Below are 14,737 nucleotides of genomic sequence, written 5' to 3'. Positions count from 1 at the left end.
ATCAGCTAAGAATGCAACTAGACAACAAAATAAATGCCAAGGTTAGAGTGACGCTGGAAAAGCACAGGTCAGGCAGCATCCATGGAGCAGGAAAATCGACATTTCAGGCAAAAGCCCTTTATCTGATGAAGGGCTTTTGCTTGAAACGTCGATTTTCCTGCTCCTTGGATGCTGCCTGACCTGCTGTGCTTTTCCAGCAACTCTCTAATCTTGACTCTGATCTCCAGCATCCGCAGTCCTAACAAAATAAATGTGTCCAAGATAATCAAAATCCAATTCAAGAAAATACTCAGTATTTCAATTGCCTATCAACAATCAGCCAACGCAACAGAATTCTCTGGTAACAATTTTCCACCAGAAAATGTAAGCTACTTGATTGATTTTATAGATCAGCAAGTTGGCAAAACTGGAAAGCACAGTTCCCAAGGTTTCAAAAGCTTCTGGATTGGACACTGAATTCAATGTAGAACTTGTCAACACACTTTCTACATGGGAAGAACAGCTGATTTCATATTATACAGAGAATAGATCAATGTGAAACACATTATGTTTGATAACCTTACTAGAAAGTTTAGATTAAGGCCGACCCTCCAGACTGATGTCTCTGCGGCATCTTGATTTCCTGACTGGTTAACCATGGACTGGTTGCAACCTCTTTATAGCTTTTGATCAATACTTCACTTCAAGAACGAAAAGGATACTGGTGAGATCACACTTCAAATCCCAAGAAGGACTGTGGATAGTTTCATTAATGACCTGAAAGAAAAACAAATTGCTCGGGAAACTCAGCAGGTCTGGCAGCTGAGAGAAAGCAGAGTTAATACTTTGAGTCCAGTTATTCTTCATCTGATGAAGAGTTACCAGACTTAAAAATTCTGTTTCTGTTTCAGATCTCCAGCATCTGCAGTTCTTTGTTTTATCTCATCATTAATGACCCATATGTATTATCTCAACCATAGGTTTCTGCAAGGGCTTTGACAATGTCCCATATAGGAAACCAATAAAAAAGGTTATAGCTCTTGGGATTTAGGTAACTTGGTAAGTTGGATCCAAAAGTGACTAAGTGACAGAAGAAATAGGATGGTGGTAGGAGGCTGTTTCTGTGACTGGAGCCTGGTATGGAGTGGCATATCATAGAGAACAGTGCTGGTCCCTTATTGTTTATGATATTCATAAATGATGTAGATGAGAATGTGGGGGAGGTGGGGGATGATAGGCTTGCAGGTGACACAAAGATTGGCCAGTTGTTGACAGTGAGGAGGAAGGTATTAAGGAGGTTTAAAGGGGATTTAGGAAAAGCTTTTTCACGTAAATGATGGTGGGGGTCTGGAATGCACTTTCTGGGAGGGTAGTTGAGGCAGGAAACTTCACAAATGTTAAAAAGTACTTGGATGAACTCTTGAAGCCTCATAATATTCAAGGCTAATGGGTCTATGATCCATGCAGCTAGGGAAACTTACAAGAGCTCATTTGTGACAGATTTGTCACTGGCCTCTAAAATAAATCAGTTACAGAACTTCTTCAATGAAAAGAAGATCTAATTCTAGAACAAGTGGTTCAAATGGCTGTGGACACAGAGCCTAGAAAATTGTTTAGATAGTTTATTCAGCAAAAGTCCTATTTAATGCAAGACATGCGATGGAGCAAGTTACTTAAGGTATCATAAAAAACCATCTGATCAAAGATCAGCCTTTCATCTGAGTGCAATATTGGTTTTGTGGAGCAAGGATTTCTCGATACACTTGACTCAGAACAAAGGTCTGGGGTATGACCTTCAGGTTAGAAGCAGACTCTTAAGGAGATGAGTCAGGTCACACTTTTTTATATAATACATAGTTAAAAATCTGAAATTCCTTCCACCACAAATCTGTCGATGTTCAGCTCATTGTAGCTTTCACAACTAAGAGTGACAATTGTTGTTAGGGGAAGTGGAGTTTTGCAGAATGATGCTCCAATGCTCAGTATCCATTTCAAATGGACACTTGATGCTCCGCTAGTATATAAAATGAAAATAAGCTGTTTGCTGATCTCATCTCTCCTTTTTGCGAGGTAAAGTACTGTGGTCTCCAATGCCTAATTTACAAATTGACCTGCATTTGTCCTTGAAACACGCCATTGGCACAAGGATTCACAGTATCCTTGTCAGCCACCAGGGTAGGAATGGCCACTCAGTTCTGAATGCAGGTCCTGCAGCAGCAGTTTGATGATGATACCCAGGATATCCTTAATCAATGCCTGCACGGTCTTTCAGCCAAGTGAAAAAAATAACAAGACCTTTGGTTGTGGAATCTCTTCATTCTCACTGATCCTCCCTCTGGAGACCTTATGTGACTGTGTACTTGAGGTTCCTGTTGCAGTTGTAATCCCTGCTTCCTTCTCCAATCTCTTCTTAGTTGCATCAAGCCTACAAGAAATCCAGCCACAGTGATATCAATGTGAGCATTATGAACAAATAATCTGTGGGGAATATCAGAGACAACACACAGTTCTATTGAAGGAATTCTTGAGCCTCCACATCAATCGCATTGACACTTCATATTATGCCCTCATATAGAGTGACCAGTAGGCTTCCAGGGAAGGACATTATATGCCTCCATAGGAGCTCTGAGGTATGTCACTTTATCCAATTGTATATTGTACAACAATGTGTTTGTGCTACATTGACAATAAGACATTGTGAACATCCACCAAGAAAAAGGTTCCCTTCCACTTCACAGATCTTGTCCTTGTATAATTATCATGTGTGAATGTAACAGCTGCAAAGCATTGTCTTTCAATGCTATTGATAGAATGTGTTATAGAATGTGAAATGGGAAGTTCAAGTACAGCTTTTAGATGTCTTGTTTTCAATACATTTGCTGAGCTGACACGACAAGGAGGCAATTAGCGTTCACAGTGTAATGGTCATGGCTGTTGAGGTCGTCATTTTAAATGTGCATTCTTGGACAATGAATCACCTGCCACTGACATTCAAACTGAAGCCAGAGCGTGGCATTACACAATGGGTAGAACCATGACTGGCTTCAGCAAGACCTCAAATTCAAAATGTTACATTCCATTCATGGAAAGAAAAATAGCAACTTACTCCACGCATTCTGAAAATGGTGTCAGCCAGTTTGTGTAGCAATTGACTTTCAACAGCAAATGTGTTTCACTGTGAGTGACTTGCAAGCTCCACCCACAATATATGATTCTTTCCCCCATTCTTCATTCTCCTGTGTTCGTTACTATCCTGAGGTCCCTTTGAACTTTAAGCCTCTCCTTGTTTCCATAAGGTCCCTCCATATAGCTATTAATGTGACCACTTTGTTCCCCTGGGCCCATGTCTTTGAAAATTTCCATGCACTTGTTAGCTTTACACCCTTCCCATGTAGAGACCAGAACACCATGACTGGTGTTAACCCCCTTTTCTGAAGTTCCCAACCTCATCCTGTTCATTGTAAGTCCTACAATACTATCTTTAATTGCCCCATATCATGTCACACTTTACGTTGAGGTTCATCCCCAGACTTGTGACACTTGCTTTCCCCATGAACTGCTCCTTGATAAACCCCTGCTAATTACTGATCAAAACCCCAGGACTGACCATGGCCAATGCCCAAGGTCTAATTTCATAACACAGTCTAGGCTAACTAAGGCTATTCCCTCTGGACTGAATTCTCTAAAACATCCTGAATTACCTACTTTTAATCCCTGGACTGGTTGCAGTTGACTTGCAGAACTGACTATGACCCAGAATGCAATGACAGGCATCCTGGTTCCTAGATCCTGGGAGGATGAAGTACCTGACTGACCATGCCCAACCCCCTGTGTCAGACCCCCTTGACTGACTGTAGCTCCCCTCGAATTCCCTGAAATCAGATCCCCTTTGACTTTCAGACAAAGTTATTTGTTTGAAGCCCATGCAGTGTGTTTTCCATGCAAACTGCTTGCACAAGCTGCATTCCTGACGTTGACATAGCACTGTGCTGGGCAGGCATGTCCAGCCCTTTGATTGTTCAGTGCTCTCCATTATGACAGGGTGGCTGCCTCTCCATCTGCGCTAAAGTGCAATGCAAGTCACAGATGCTGGCAGCCTGTAATTGAGCACTGAAGGCCCTGTGCACTAAGAAAGCATTGCGAGCCAACAGAGACTGAAGTCAGTGAGCGTGCACAAACAGACCAACCTGAAGTACATTGAGGCTGGCACCACCCAGCAAACACAAAGTGTGTGCGCACTAAGATATCAATGTCATAATATGAAACCAGTTAGTTGCACAAACTGTATGTGTGTTCCTGCAAGCAGAGTGACATGGCAGAAGCATGCACATCATTGTTATCCCAGAACTCCAAAGTAGGGTATTGAAAGGACTACAGTGGTGAGAGGGTTGATTCAAGAGCAGGAACGATAATACGGTCAGATTGGTGGTTTGCCATTGTCAAATTGTGTGGTCAAAGGGTGAAGGAAGGTGGTAACCATGAAACATGCACGGGTGTTGGTGTAGAGAAGCAGTGGCATATGGTTCAGATAAGCACTCAGTGAGCTGCAGTCACCAGGTACACACTGTGAGTTACACATTTGGAATTTACATTATCTGGTTTCTTGGTGGCAAAGAGGAGAATTGAAAGTGGCGACTAAATAAGGTGAGTTGAGGTTTTAAAGAGTTTCAAATGCAAAAAGTCAGGTAGTTACTGCTCAGTGGCAAGATCCTAAAGCTTGAGGGAAAATTGCAAAAATTCTTCTTGACTTCTAGTATCTCATTTTGATTGACTGTATTTCCCCATCGTTTTCACCATTGATCACACTCCACCAGGTCGATGAAAATTCTGTCCTATATCTCATTTATTTTCTTAGTCTACTATTTTATTTAATAATGCTTCTTTGAGGCGCTGTATGACATTTCATTGCATTCAACTCATGGTAGCAAGCTGATAACTGCCAGGGTTCCTATGGCATAAATACAAGTTGTTGTTGCTGAGTTGTGGTTAACCAACAAGTTATACATGGGTAAAAGAATGAATTAATTAGTCTTACTGAAAGCAATCATATTGGCCTAAGACATTTACTGGTGGTAAACAATCACACCAAACTGACTGATATGTGTACTATGCTAAGTCTCTTCACCTTCAGTTTAAGCTGCTAATCTTTACTTCAGTTACCTAACTCATCTAGTTCTCTCAAAACTATTTACGTTACTCATGTAGTTATACCATTAATTAAGCACCAATTTTGATAACATTATAATGAGCAGTCCCCTACCCCACACACTCCCATTCCCACCAAGTTCAGAAAAAAATCTGTTGATATCCATTGTTCACTGACCTCAAGCAGACCCTCTTTTATCTATGCCTATTTTCTACAGCAAATCAATTTATAATGCCTTCCATCTTTATCTTTTAAATTTGAGATGCAGCACTTGTTAAAAATCTTCTTTAATTTCACCTGCACTATAGAATATTTAATAATTTTTCTCATCAATAATTTTAATTATCTAAGTGAAGTAAAGTCAACTAAGTTTTAATTATGTTTTTAAATTGATTTAAATAAAATAGGACATTATGCTGATAACATTAGATGAAGGTGCATGGAAGAAGGGTTCACATGGAACATAAACAGAGGCATAAAAGGTTCTAAAACATGGTAGTGGAGATGCAATAGAACATCCTAAAACATTATTTACTAGAAAGTTTAGGAACTCAAAAGCTGAAATGTTTGTCAGTACATCTCTATGACCTATCCTTTAACCAAATTTGGTAATCCACTTTAACCAGCTTTCATATCCTCATAATGGCCTTTTTGTCTAAGTCTAAGACCCACTTCTTCCTCCCTCAAAATAAATGTAAAATTCAATTATTTTATGATCACAGCTACCTAAGAGAAAGATTTCGAGATCATTAATTATGCAATGAGGACCAGTACTGACTTCTCTCTTACTGATTCTAGAACATGATGTTCTTAGAAATTATCTTGAAAACATTTTATGAATTCTTCATCTCGGCTCTCTTTACCCAGCTGATTTTTCCAGTTGAGGTGTAAAATAAAATCTTCCGTTATTATCACCATGCCTTTCTGACAAACGTGCATTATTTCTTCTATTATGCTGCACTCTACCATGAGGTTATTGTTAGCTGGTCTCTACAAATCTTTGCAAGCGTTTTCTTGCTTTTTTTGAACTCATTTTTTCCCTTTGTATTGTGCTAATGCCATCATTAACTAATTGAGTAGTCCTTCATATTTTCTGTCATTCCTGAATGTCCTATACCATGTACTCTTCAAGATTCAGGTCCTTATCTCCATGTCATCTGAGAGCTATGTCTCTGTAATGTCTACCAGATCACCCTTTCTCATTTCTATTTGCACTCTCAGTTCTTCTGTTTTGTTTGAATGCTATGTGCATTCAAACAGAGAGCCTTTAGTTTTATCCTTTTACCGTCTTTGTAAATTCTAGTCTCATCTGTTGCTAAATTCATAGATTCATACTCTGTATTCTTTCCTTGCATGGTTTGTTTATTGTTTTCTGTATTAATACCTTTCTCTTCACCTTGACTCTCTTTGATTTACCACATCTTCCCAAAGTTGACCTCTAAACCACGATTTAGACCATAAGACATAGGAGTGGAAATAAGGCCTTTTGGCTCATCGAGTCCACTTCACCATTCAATCATGGCTGATAAGCATTTCCACGCCACTTACCTGCACTCTTCCTGCATCCCTTAATTCCTTGCAAGATTAAGAATTTATCAATCTCTGCCTTGAAGACATTTAACGTCCCAGCCTCCACTGCGCTCCATGGCAATGAATTCCACAGGCCCACCACTCTCTGGCTGAAGAAACTCTCCTCATTTCCATTTTAAATTGACCCCCTCTAATTCTAAGGCAGTGCCCACAGGTCCTAGTATCCCCACCTGACAGAAACAAATTCCCAGAGTCCACCTTTTCTCAACCATGCATTATCTTGTAAGTTTCTATTAGATCTCCCTCAACCTTCTCAACTCTAATGAATACAATCCCAGGATCCTCAGCCATTCATCCTATGTTAGGCCTACCATTCCAGGGATCATCCATGTGAATCTCTGCTGGACACGTTCCAGTGCCAGTAAGTCCTTCCTGAGGTGTGGGGCCCAAAACTGGACACAGTATTCTAAATGGGGCCTAACCAGAGCTTTATAAAATCTCAAATTTACGAAGTTTCAGATTTAATTCAAAATTCTCTAAACGGACAGGATTTTCAGTTTCTGAAGGTGACAAGTATATTTTCAAATATCATGTCACCAGCATGTGGCCTTCTGGTTTGGGTAGTTCATTGCCACCAATCATCTTTTCTCTACACTGAGCCTAGGACCTTATTATGCCTAATATGCAGACTACCTTTAAGAGATATGCTCCGGATATCATCATAATTTCATAGCGTTTGGCCAAAGGGTATAAAAATCTCAGACTCAGTCTTCACTTGGGCCACTTGAAGCAAGACACACTGTTGGAAGCTTTATAGATTGTAACCAAATATTTTAGTTTTAGTTCAGACATTGAATGGCTCTGACAGTAATATGTGTACATACCAGGAACTGTAATAAACTTTTTATGCCGCGTTATCCACATCTAGTTCTTATGTTATGGGAGCCAACATAAATATTGCCTCATCAGGTACAAATACCTTGCTGGAGGCATGACACAATTATAGGGATACATTGATGAATTCAATGGTTTCATTGCCATTTTTACTTGTCTTGAAGTTAATGACCTTTGTAATATTTTCCAAGGCAATGGAAAACAAAAGTGATGCAGTTAATGTTGGCTACATGCCTGGTTGATTTTAAACTCATGACACTGAAGAAATGGCAATATATTTCCAAGTCAGGATGGTGAGTGACATGGATAGGGACATTTTCAGGTGGTGAAGTTCCCAAATATTTGCTGTGCTTGTCCTTCTAGATGGAAGAGGTCATGGATTTGGAACATGCTGTTCAAGGAGCCTTGGTGAATACTGTTACTTCACCTTGTGTACTGAGCATTGGATACTTTGCTAGCTATAGTCTAATGATACTCATCCTGATAATTATTTGAGATACCTGCCTAATCATTCAGGTGTCTGTTGTGCTGATCATGTGGTACCCATTTTGGACAGAGATTCTGAACTGCCATTGAAAAGGCAAATTAGATGAATTTAGAAGCAGCAAAATTCACATGTAATGGATAGAGTGCATCGACTGCACCCCTTAGCTACCTTCTCCCCAGCCCCACCCCCCTCCCATTTATCTCTCCACCCCGGACACTCCCAGCCTCATTCCTGATAAAGGGCTCCTGACTGAAACATCAATTTTCCTGCTCCTCAGAAGCTGCCTGACCTGCTGTGCTTTTCCAGCACCACTCTAACCTTGAAACTTCCTCTCGCTTATTCTTTCAGTCCTCCAATTCCAGTTCTTTGGTACATGCTCTCCACACCCAATTTTCGCTTTAAATGCCTTTAAATGTTTCCTGAACATACATATTTCACCCACGATTTTGGAAATCTGAACTAAATTTCCAAGTATTGCTTACCACCCATTTTTATTCCGTGAAACAATTAGACTTGTTTAACAAGTTAAGGCATTTTTAACATCCTTGAGAAGGTAACAAGCCGGATAGATAAAGGTGAAGCAGTGAATGTAGTTTATTGGGATTTTCAGAAGGCATTTGATAAGGTGCCACACATTATGCTACTTAATAAGAAAAGAGCCATAATATTGGCGGTATTACATCAGCATGGATAGAGGATTGGCTAGCTAATACAAGTCAGAGACTTGGGATAAGAGAGACATTTTCAAGGTGTCAAACTACAATGATGGAATACCACAGGGATCAGTTCTGGGGTCATAATTATTTACAATATATATGAATGACTTGGATGAAGAAAGTTAATGTACCATAGACAATTTGCTGATGACACAGAAAAGGTGCGCCGGCCTGTGGCGAGGATGACAAAGAGTCTGCAGAGGGATAGAGAGAAGTTAAATGAGTGAGTAAAAAATTGGCAGATGGAATAAAATGTGAAAATTATGGGGTTATATACTTTGGCAAGGAGAATAGAGGAGCTGAGCATTATTTAAATGGAGAATGAATGCAGAAACCTACAGAACAAAGGGATTTAGCAGTCCTTGTATATGAACCACAAAAAGCTAGCACCCAATTCAGTAGATAATAGAGAAGGCAAATGGAGTGTTGGTCTTATTTAAGAGGGAATGCGGTAGGGAGGTTTTGCTATGACTATACAAGACACTAGTCAAACACAGTTGGAATATTGTGATTTGTTTTATCTTTGAGGAAGTGACCAGGAAAGTTGATGAGGGCAAGGCAGTAGACATTGTATACATGGATTTCAGCAAGGCCTTTGATAAAGTTTCACATGGTAGGCCACTTTGGAAGGGTAGATTACATGGAATCCGGGGGAGCTGGCAAATTGAATACACAATTGGCTTGATGGTAGGAAGCAGAGAGTAATAGTGGAAGGATACTTGTCAGGCTGTGACTATTGGAGTGCCTCAGGGGTCGGTGCCGGGCCCATTGCAGTTTGTTATCTACATCAATTATTTGGATGAGAGTGTACAATGCATGATTAGTAAGTTTGCAGATGAGACAAAGTAGGCAGTATCATGGACAGTGAGGAAGGTTATCAGAAATTGCAGCAGGATCTTGATTAGCTGGGGAAGGGGCTGAGAAATGGCAAATGGAGTTTAATATAGATAAGTGTGAGGTCTTACAGTTTGGAAAGTCAAATCAAGATAGGAGTTTCATGGTGAATTGTAGGGCCTTAAGGAGTGTAGTGGAATAGAGGGACTTTGGAGTCCAGGTGCATGATTCTCTGAAAGTGGAGTTACAGATGGATAGGGCAGTGAAGAAGCCTTTTGGCATACTTGCTTTCATTGGTCAGGATATTGAGTATAGAGGTTGGGAAGTTATGTTGCAGTTGTCCGGGATGTTAATGCGGCCACACTTGGAGTATTGTGTTCAGTTTTTTGTCAGCTTGCTATAGGGGGGATGTTATTAAACTGGAAAGAGTGCAGAAGAATTTTACAAGGATGTTGCCAGGACTCAATGGTCTGAGTTATATGGAGAGGTTAGACAAGCAGGACTTTTTTTCTTTCGAGCGTAGGAAACTGAGGGGGGATATTATAGAACTGTGTAAGATCATGAGAGGCATGGATAGGGTGAATGCATTAGGATTCCTAGAGGGCATCAGTTTAAAGTTATCAGGGAAAGAATAAAAAGGAACTTGAAGGGCAACTTTTTTACACAGAGGGTGGTACACATATGGAATGAGCTGCCAGCGGAAGTGGTTCAGGTAGTTACACTAACAACATTCAAAAGGCATTTGGACAAATACATGGACAGGAAAAGTTCAGAAGAATATGGGCCAAGTACAGGGAAATGGGGTTAGTGTTAATGGACATTTTGGTAAGCATGGACCAGTTTGGGCTGGAGGGCCTTTTTTCCATGCTGTATGACTCTATGAAATATAATGGTATTGAACTCAGCCCCAAAGAAGGTTCACAAGGCTGATGGAGGAACTGTCTTATGAGGGGAGTTTGAGTAGATTGGACCATTACTCATTAGCATTTGGAAGAATGCAAGGTTACCTTACATGCAAGAATCTTAGCAGGCTTACAGGATAGATGTGGAAAGGTTGTTCCCCCTTATGGGAGAGCATCAGAGCAGAGGGCATAATCTCAGAATATGAGTTTGCCATTTATAACAGAGATGAGGAAGAATTTCTTCTCTCTGAGGGGAGAGAGTTCCTGGAATTTTTTATGCAGGGGGCTGTAAAGATTGGGTTCATAAGTATATTCAAGGCTGAGAGACAGATTTTTAAAAAATCAGTAAGGGCATCAAGGATGATGGGAAAAGGTAGGGAAATGGCATTAAGCACAGAGTGCTTTAGGGAGCATCTCCAGGACACTCGCACCTATCAACCCTACTGCCCCATGGTTGAACATTTCAAATCCCCCTCCAACTCTGCCGAGCACTTGCAGGTCTTGGGCCTCTTCCACCGCCATCCCTCACCACCCAACGCCTGGAGGAAGAACGCCTCATCTTCCGCCTCGGAACACTTCAACCCCAGGGCATCAATGTGGACTTTACCAGTTTACTCATTTCCCATCCCCCCACCTTACCCCAGTTCTAAACTGCCAGCTCAGCACCATCCTCATTACCTGTCCTACCTGCCAATCTCCCTTCCCACATACGTGCTCTACCCTCCTCTCCAACCTATCATCTTTATCCCCACTTCCATCCACCTATAGCACTCTTAGCTACCTTCTCCCCAGCCCCACCCCACTCCCATTTATCTTTCCACCCCGGAGGCTCCCAGCCTCATTCCTGATGAAGCACTTCTGCCCGAAACATCGATTTTCCTGCACCTCGGATGCTGCCTGATCTATTGTGCTTTTCCAGCACCACTCTAATCTTAACTCTGATCTCCAGCATCTGCAGTCCTCACTTTCGCCCGGGAGGTAGTTTCAGTTACAGGGAAGGGAAAAGCCATGAGATTTCTTTTAAACTAGAACAGCATTCTGGTTAATACATTGGAGGATACGTCAGTGAGAACAGTGCTGATGAGCAATCAGGATATGATGCAGGACAGAATTCAAGCCAAGAAAATGAATTACAGGTGAATAGCAAAGGTCTTTTCCCAAGGGTTAAGGAGTTCAAAACTAGAGGGCATCATTTTAAAGTGAGAGGAGAAAGATTTCAAAGAGATCTGAGCGCCAACATTTTCATGCAGAAGGTGGTACGTAGGCAGACTGAACTCTCAGAGAAAATGATAGTTGCAGGTATAGTTACAATATTTAAAAGACATTTGGATAGGCAGATGAATAGGAAAGGATATGGGCCAAGTGCAGTAAAATGGGAATAATTTAGTTTGGGAAGCTTGGTTAGCATAATCTGTTTCTCTGATGTATGACTCTATGACTCCATGACTGTATTCATTACATCAGGATGTAGTCCAACAGATTTATTTGCAATCACAAGCTTTTGAAGCTCTGTCCTTCATTACTGTTGGACTATAACTTGGTGTAATGTGACTTCTGACCTTGTCTGCCCCAGTCCAACACCAGCACCTCCACCTCCATTTGTGAACTACAAAAGCATAAAAGTTTTTTACACAAACGTTTGCTAGTTGCAAATAATTGTGGAAACTATTTAACACTTTTGTTAGGATACTTCTCTGATGACCTAAACGAAATGGTCATTGGACCTTTGTCATTTTACTTTCCAGTTCTTGAAATTGCTCTCACTTACCAGCAGCTCCTTGCCTATGTGTGTATTCAGCTGTTTTTTAGTGTATTGACTTAGGAAATTAGAACTTCTAGTCCCATACCTCTCCTTCACTTTTGGTTTATTGGTGTTACAATATTTTCTATGATCATAACCACAAAACACATGTCATTCTCTGTGATTCAGAACTGAACAGGTTTCCCATAACTGGGCTGGGATGTGGTCATACAATAATATTGAAAAAATGTTGAAGTTTTCTGCATGCTTTGTCTTTTCACACTGGAAAACACCAGCTGAGTGGAGGTCCTGTGTGAACATGATATGATGTTTTGAATATTTAGGGACTTCCCTTGGATAGACTATGCTTTGTCTCAGCAGCAATGTAGCCCTCAAGAGCTGAAAATATTCAGCAGGGGCTGTGTCCCATTGCGGCATAAGTGGAAATAATTTACTTAGCCAATAATGTAGACCAAAAAAGTGCTTAGGAATTGGGTTCAAGGGGTTACCTTATCACTTACACTTAGACACAATATGTAAACATGCCCCAAATTTATTGTCATTACTCGGCTATATAAACCACTGGTTTTCAAAAATTTCCTGTATGGTGCAAGCCCTGCAAATATTACTACACTCCTGGGAAACAGTCCACAACAACTGACATAATGCTGCAGACCTTGGGCAAATATTGTGAAATTCCTAAGGAACCCCCTCCCCCAACCTCTAGAAAACACTGAACCAAGAATCCTCCACAACAATCAGCATTCTTCTGGAATGGCAGTGTCACTTACCCAAAACAAAACAGTGAAACCGTGGCAGAGAAGACTTCTTCATTGTTGGCACACAGCTGTAGAAATAATAGAGATAATTTTAACATAACCCTCCCTAAAGGCTACTGCAGAATTGGATTGATTGCCCGTTTAATACAATGCCTGAATATATGTTCAATTGAATATTTATATATCACTTTCTATACTCAATCAGAATCAATTTTTAAATCTCAGTAGTCGCTAATTCCACACAATTGTGTTAACATTATTAACCAGGTACTGCCTCAAATGTTTTGTCTGTACTTTCTCTGTTACTATCTTGCATTTGCGTTGAGAACTAGTTAGCAGACTGCAAAGATATCCTCATTCTCCAAACAACTACTGCTTGACTGAAGTAGGAAAATTACAAATAAACATTTGGAGCAGGAGATAGCTACTTCGTCTTTCGAGACCACACAGCCATTGAGCAAGATCATCGCTAACCTTCTTCCCAACCCCACCAAATTATGTTATTCTTTAATTCCATTCAGCACCTAAAAAAATCTATCAACCTGTCATCTTGAACATACTCAATGGCAAGGTATTCACAACTCTCGGTGTTAAAAGAATTCCAAACAATTTGACCTAATTTCAGTCCTATTTAAGAAAGAGGTAGCTTTGAACTGCTATGAACCATCTTGGAAGTGTATTTTATCTATGAAGTGGTAACTTCATCAATTAAGCCTAACAAATACAGAAATGCCAAGACTTGTTGAATGACTACTTTGGGTTGAATATTCAGCAGAGCTGGGAAGTTTCAACAGGTTTGTAAGAAGTTTGTATAGATGTACAAACAGATTCAAGAACAGCTTCTTTCCCACTGTTATCAGACTTTTGAATGGACATCTTTAATGTTGATCTCTCTCTGCACCTTCTCAGCCACTGTAACATTGTATACGGCACTCAGTTTTATTACTACAATGTATTTGTATAGTACAATCTGCCTGTAAGGCAACACTTTTCACTGTACCTCAGTAAACGTGACAACAATATATCAAATTAATTCAATTCAAATGGTAAGTGGGACGTAGAGGCAAAATCCTGCCTCCATTTTTTATGGGTATGATGTATGTCAGTTGTTTAAATGGAGCAGGACATGAATCACATCAGAGGGAAATGAAAAATTAGAAGAGCCATTTGAACTTAGCACTGAATTCCAAAAGACCTGGTTTTGGCTGTTGCATGTCATATGGAAGTCATGGATTGATGGAGTAGATGTAAATACACATGAATATTGCATAAGTTTTCTTTAAATGTCATGGTCTAGAGCCTTCTAAATGCTCTGCTTTTAAAAACATTTTTAAAAAGGCTACAGAGAAAATTAAATAAAAAGTTCTGCTAGACCAGTCTGATTAGGTCAAATGGTGAAGGCTAGAAGGAAAAAATGTTTGTGCTGTATTGATAAAGCTCTTTCTTGACATTTTCACAAGCCATATGAAAGCTTGGCTGAATTTCAAAAACCAAAACTTATTTCAATAGAGTGTACTATTTGCACAGCTTGAAAAATTAAAGAGGTTATTAAAGGATTGCATGTTTTTAATGTGGTATCAGATTGATGTTTGCTTGTTTTTTTAAGAGATTAGCAACTTCAGAGATTTAAAAGTTTGAATGGATGTCCCGGCTAGATTATTTTTCAATATCAGGTCCATATGAATAAAAACGCCCTTAGATTGTTAGTAATCATTTTTTAATCTTCACT

The 14,737-nt window shown here is 40.1% G+C and overlaps 1 protein-coding gene across 1 annotated transcript in view; it reads right to left on the bottom strand.

The window, feature by feature from the left end:
* Positions 1-14,737, bottom strand: part of LOC122557359 (uncharacterized) — a 45,778-nt gene that overhangs the window by 20,501 nt on the left and 10,540 nt on the right. Inside the window, exons 3-4 of the mRNA XM_087991916.1 lie at positions 13,021-13,076; positions 2,275-2,404 (exon numbers count right to left, since the gene is read on the bottom strand). Coding sequence (XP_087848042.1) covers positions 2,275-2,404; positions 13,021-13,076 — 186 coding nt within the window. The remainder of the gene's footprint in view (positions 1-2,274; positions 2,405-13,020; positions 13,077-14,737) is intronic.

Source organism: Chiloscyllium plagiosum, unplaced genomic scaffold (assembly GCF_037043375.1).
Source record: "Chiloscyllium plagiosum isolate Xiang-an unplaced genomic scaffold, Cpla_swu_hap1 HiC_scaffold_11, whole genome shotgun sequence".
NCBI lineage: Eukaryota > Metazoa > Chordata > Chondrichthyes > Orectolobiformes > Hemiscylliidae > Chiloscyllium > Chiloscyllium plagiosum.
The sequence above is the reverse complement of the archived record's forward strand: the minus strand, read 5'-3'. Positions and strand labels throughout refer to the sequence as shown.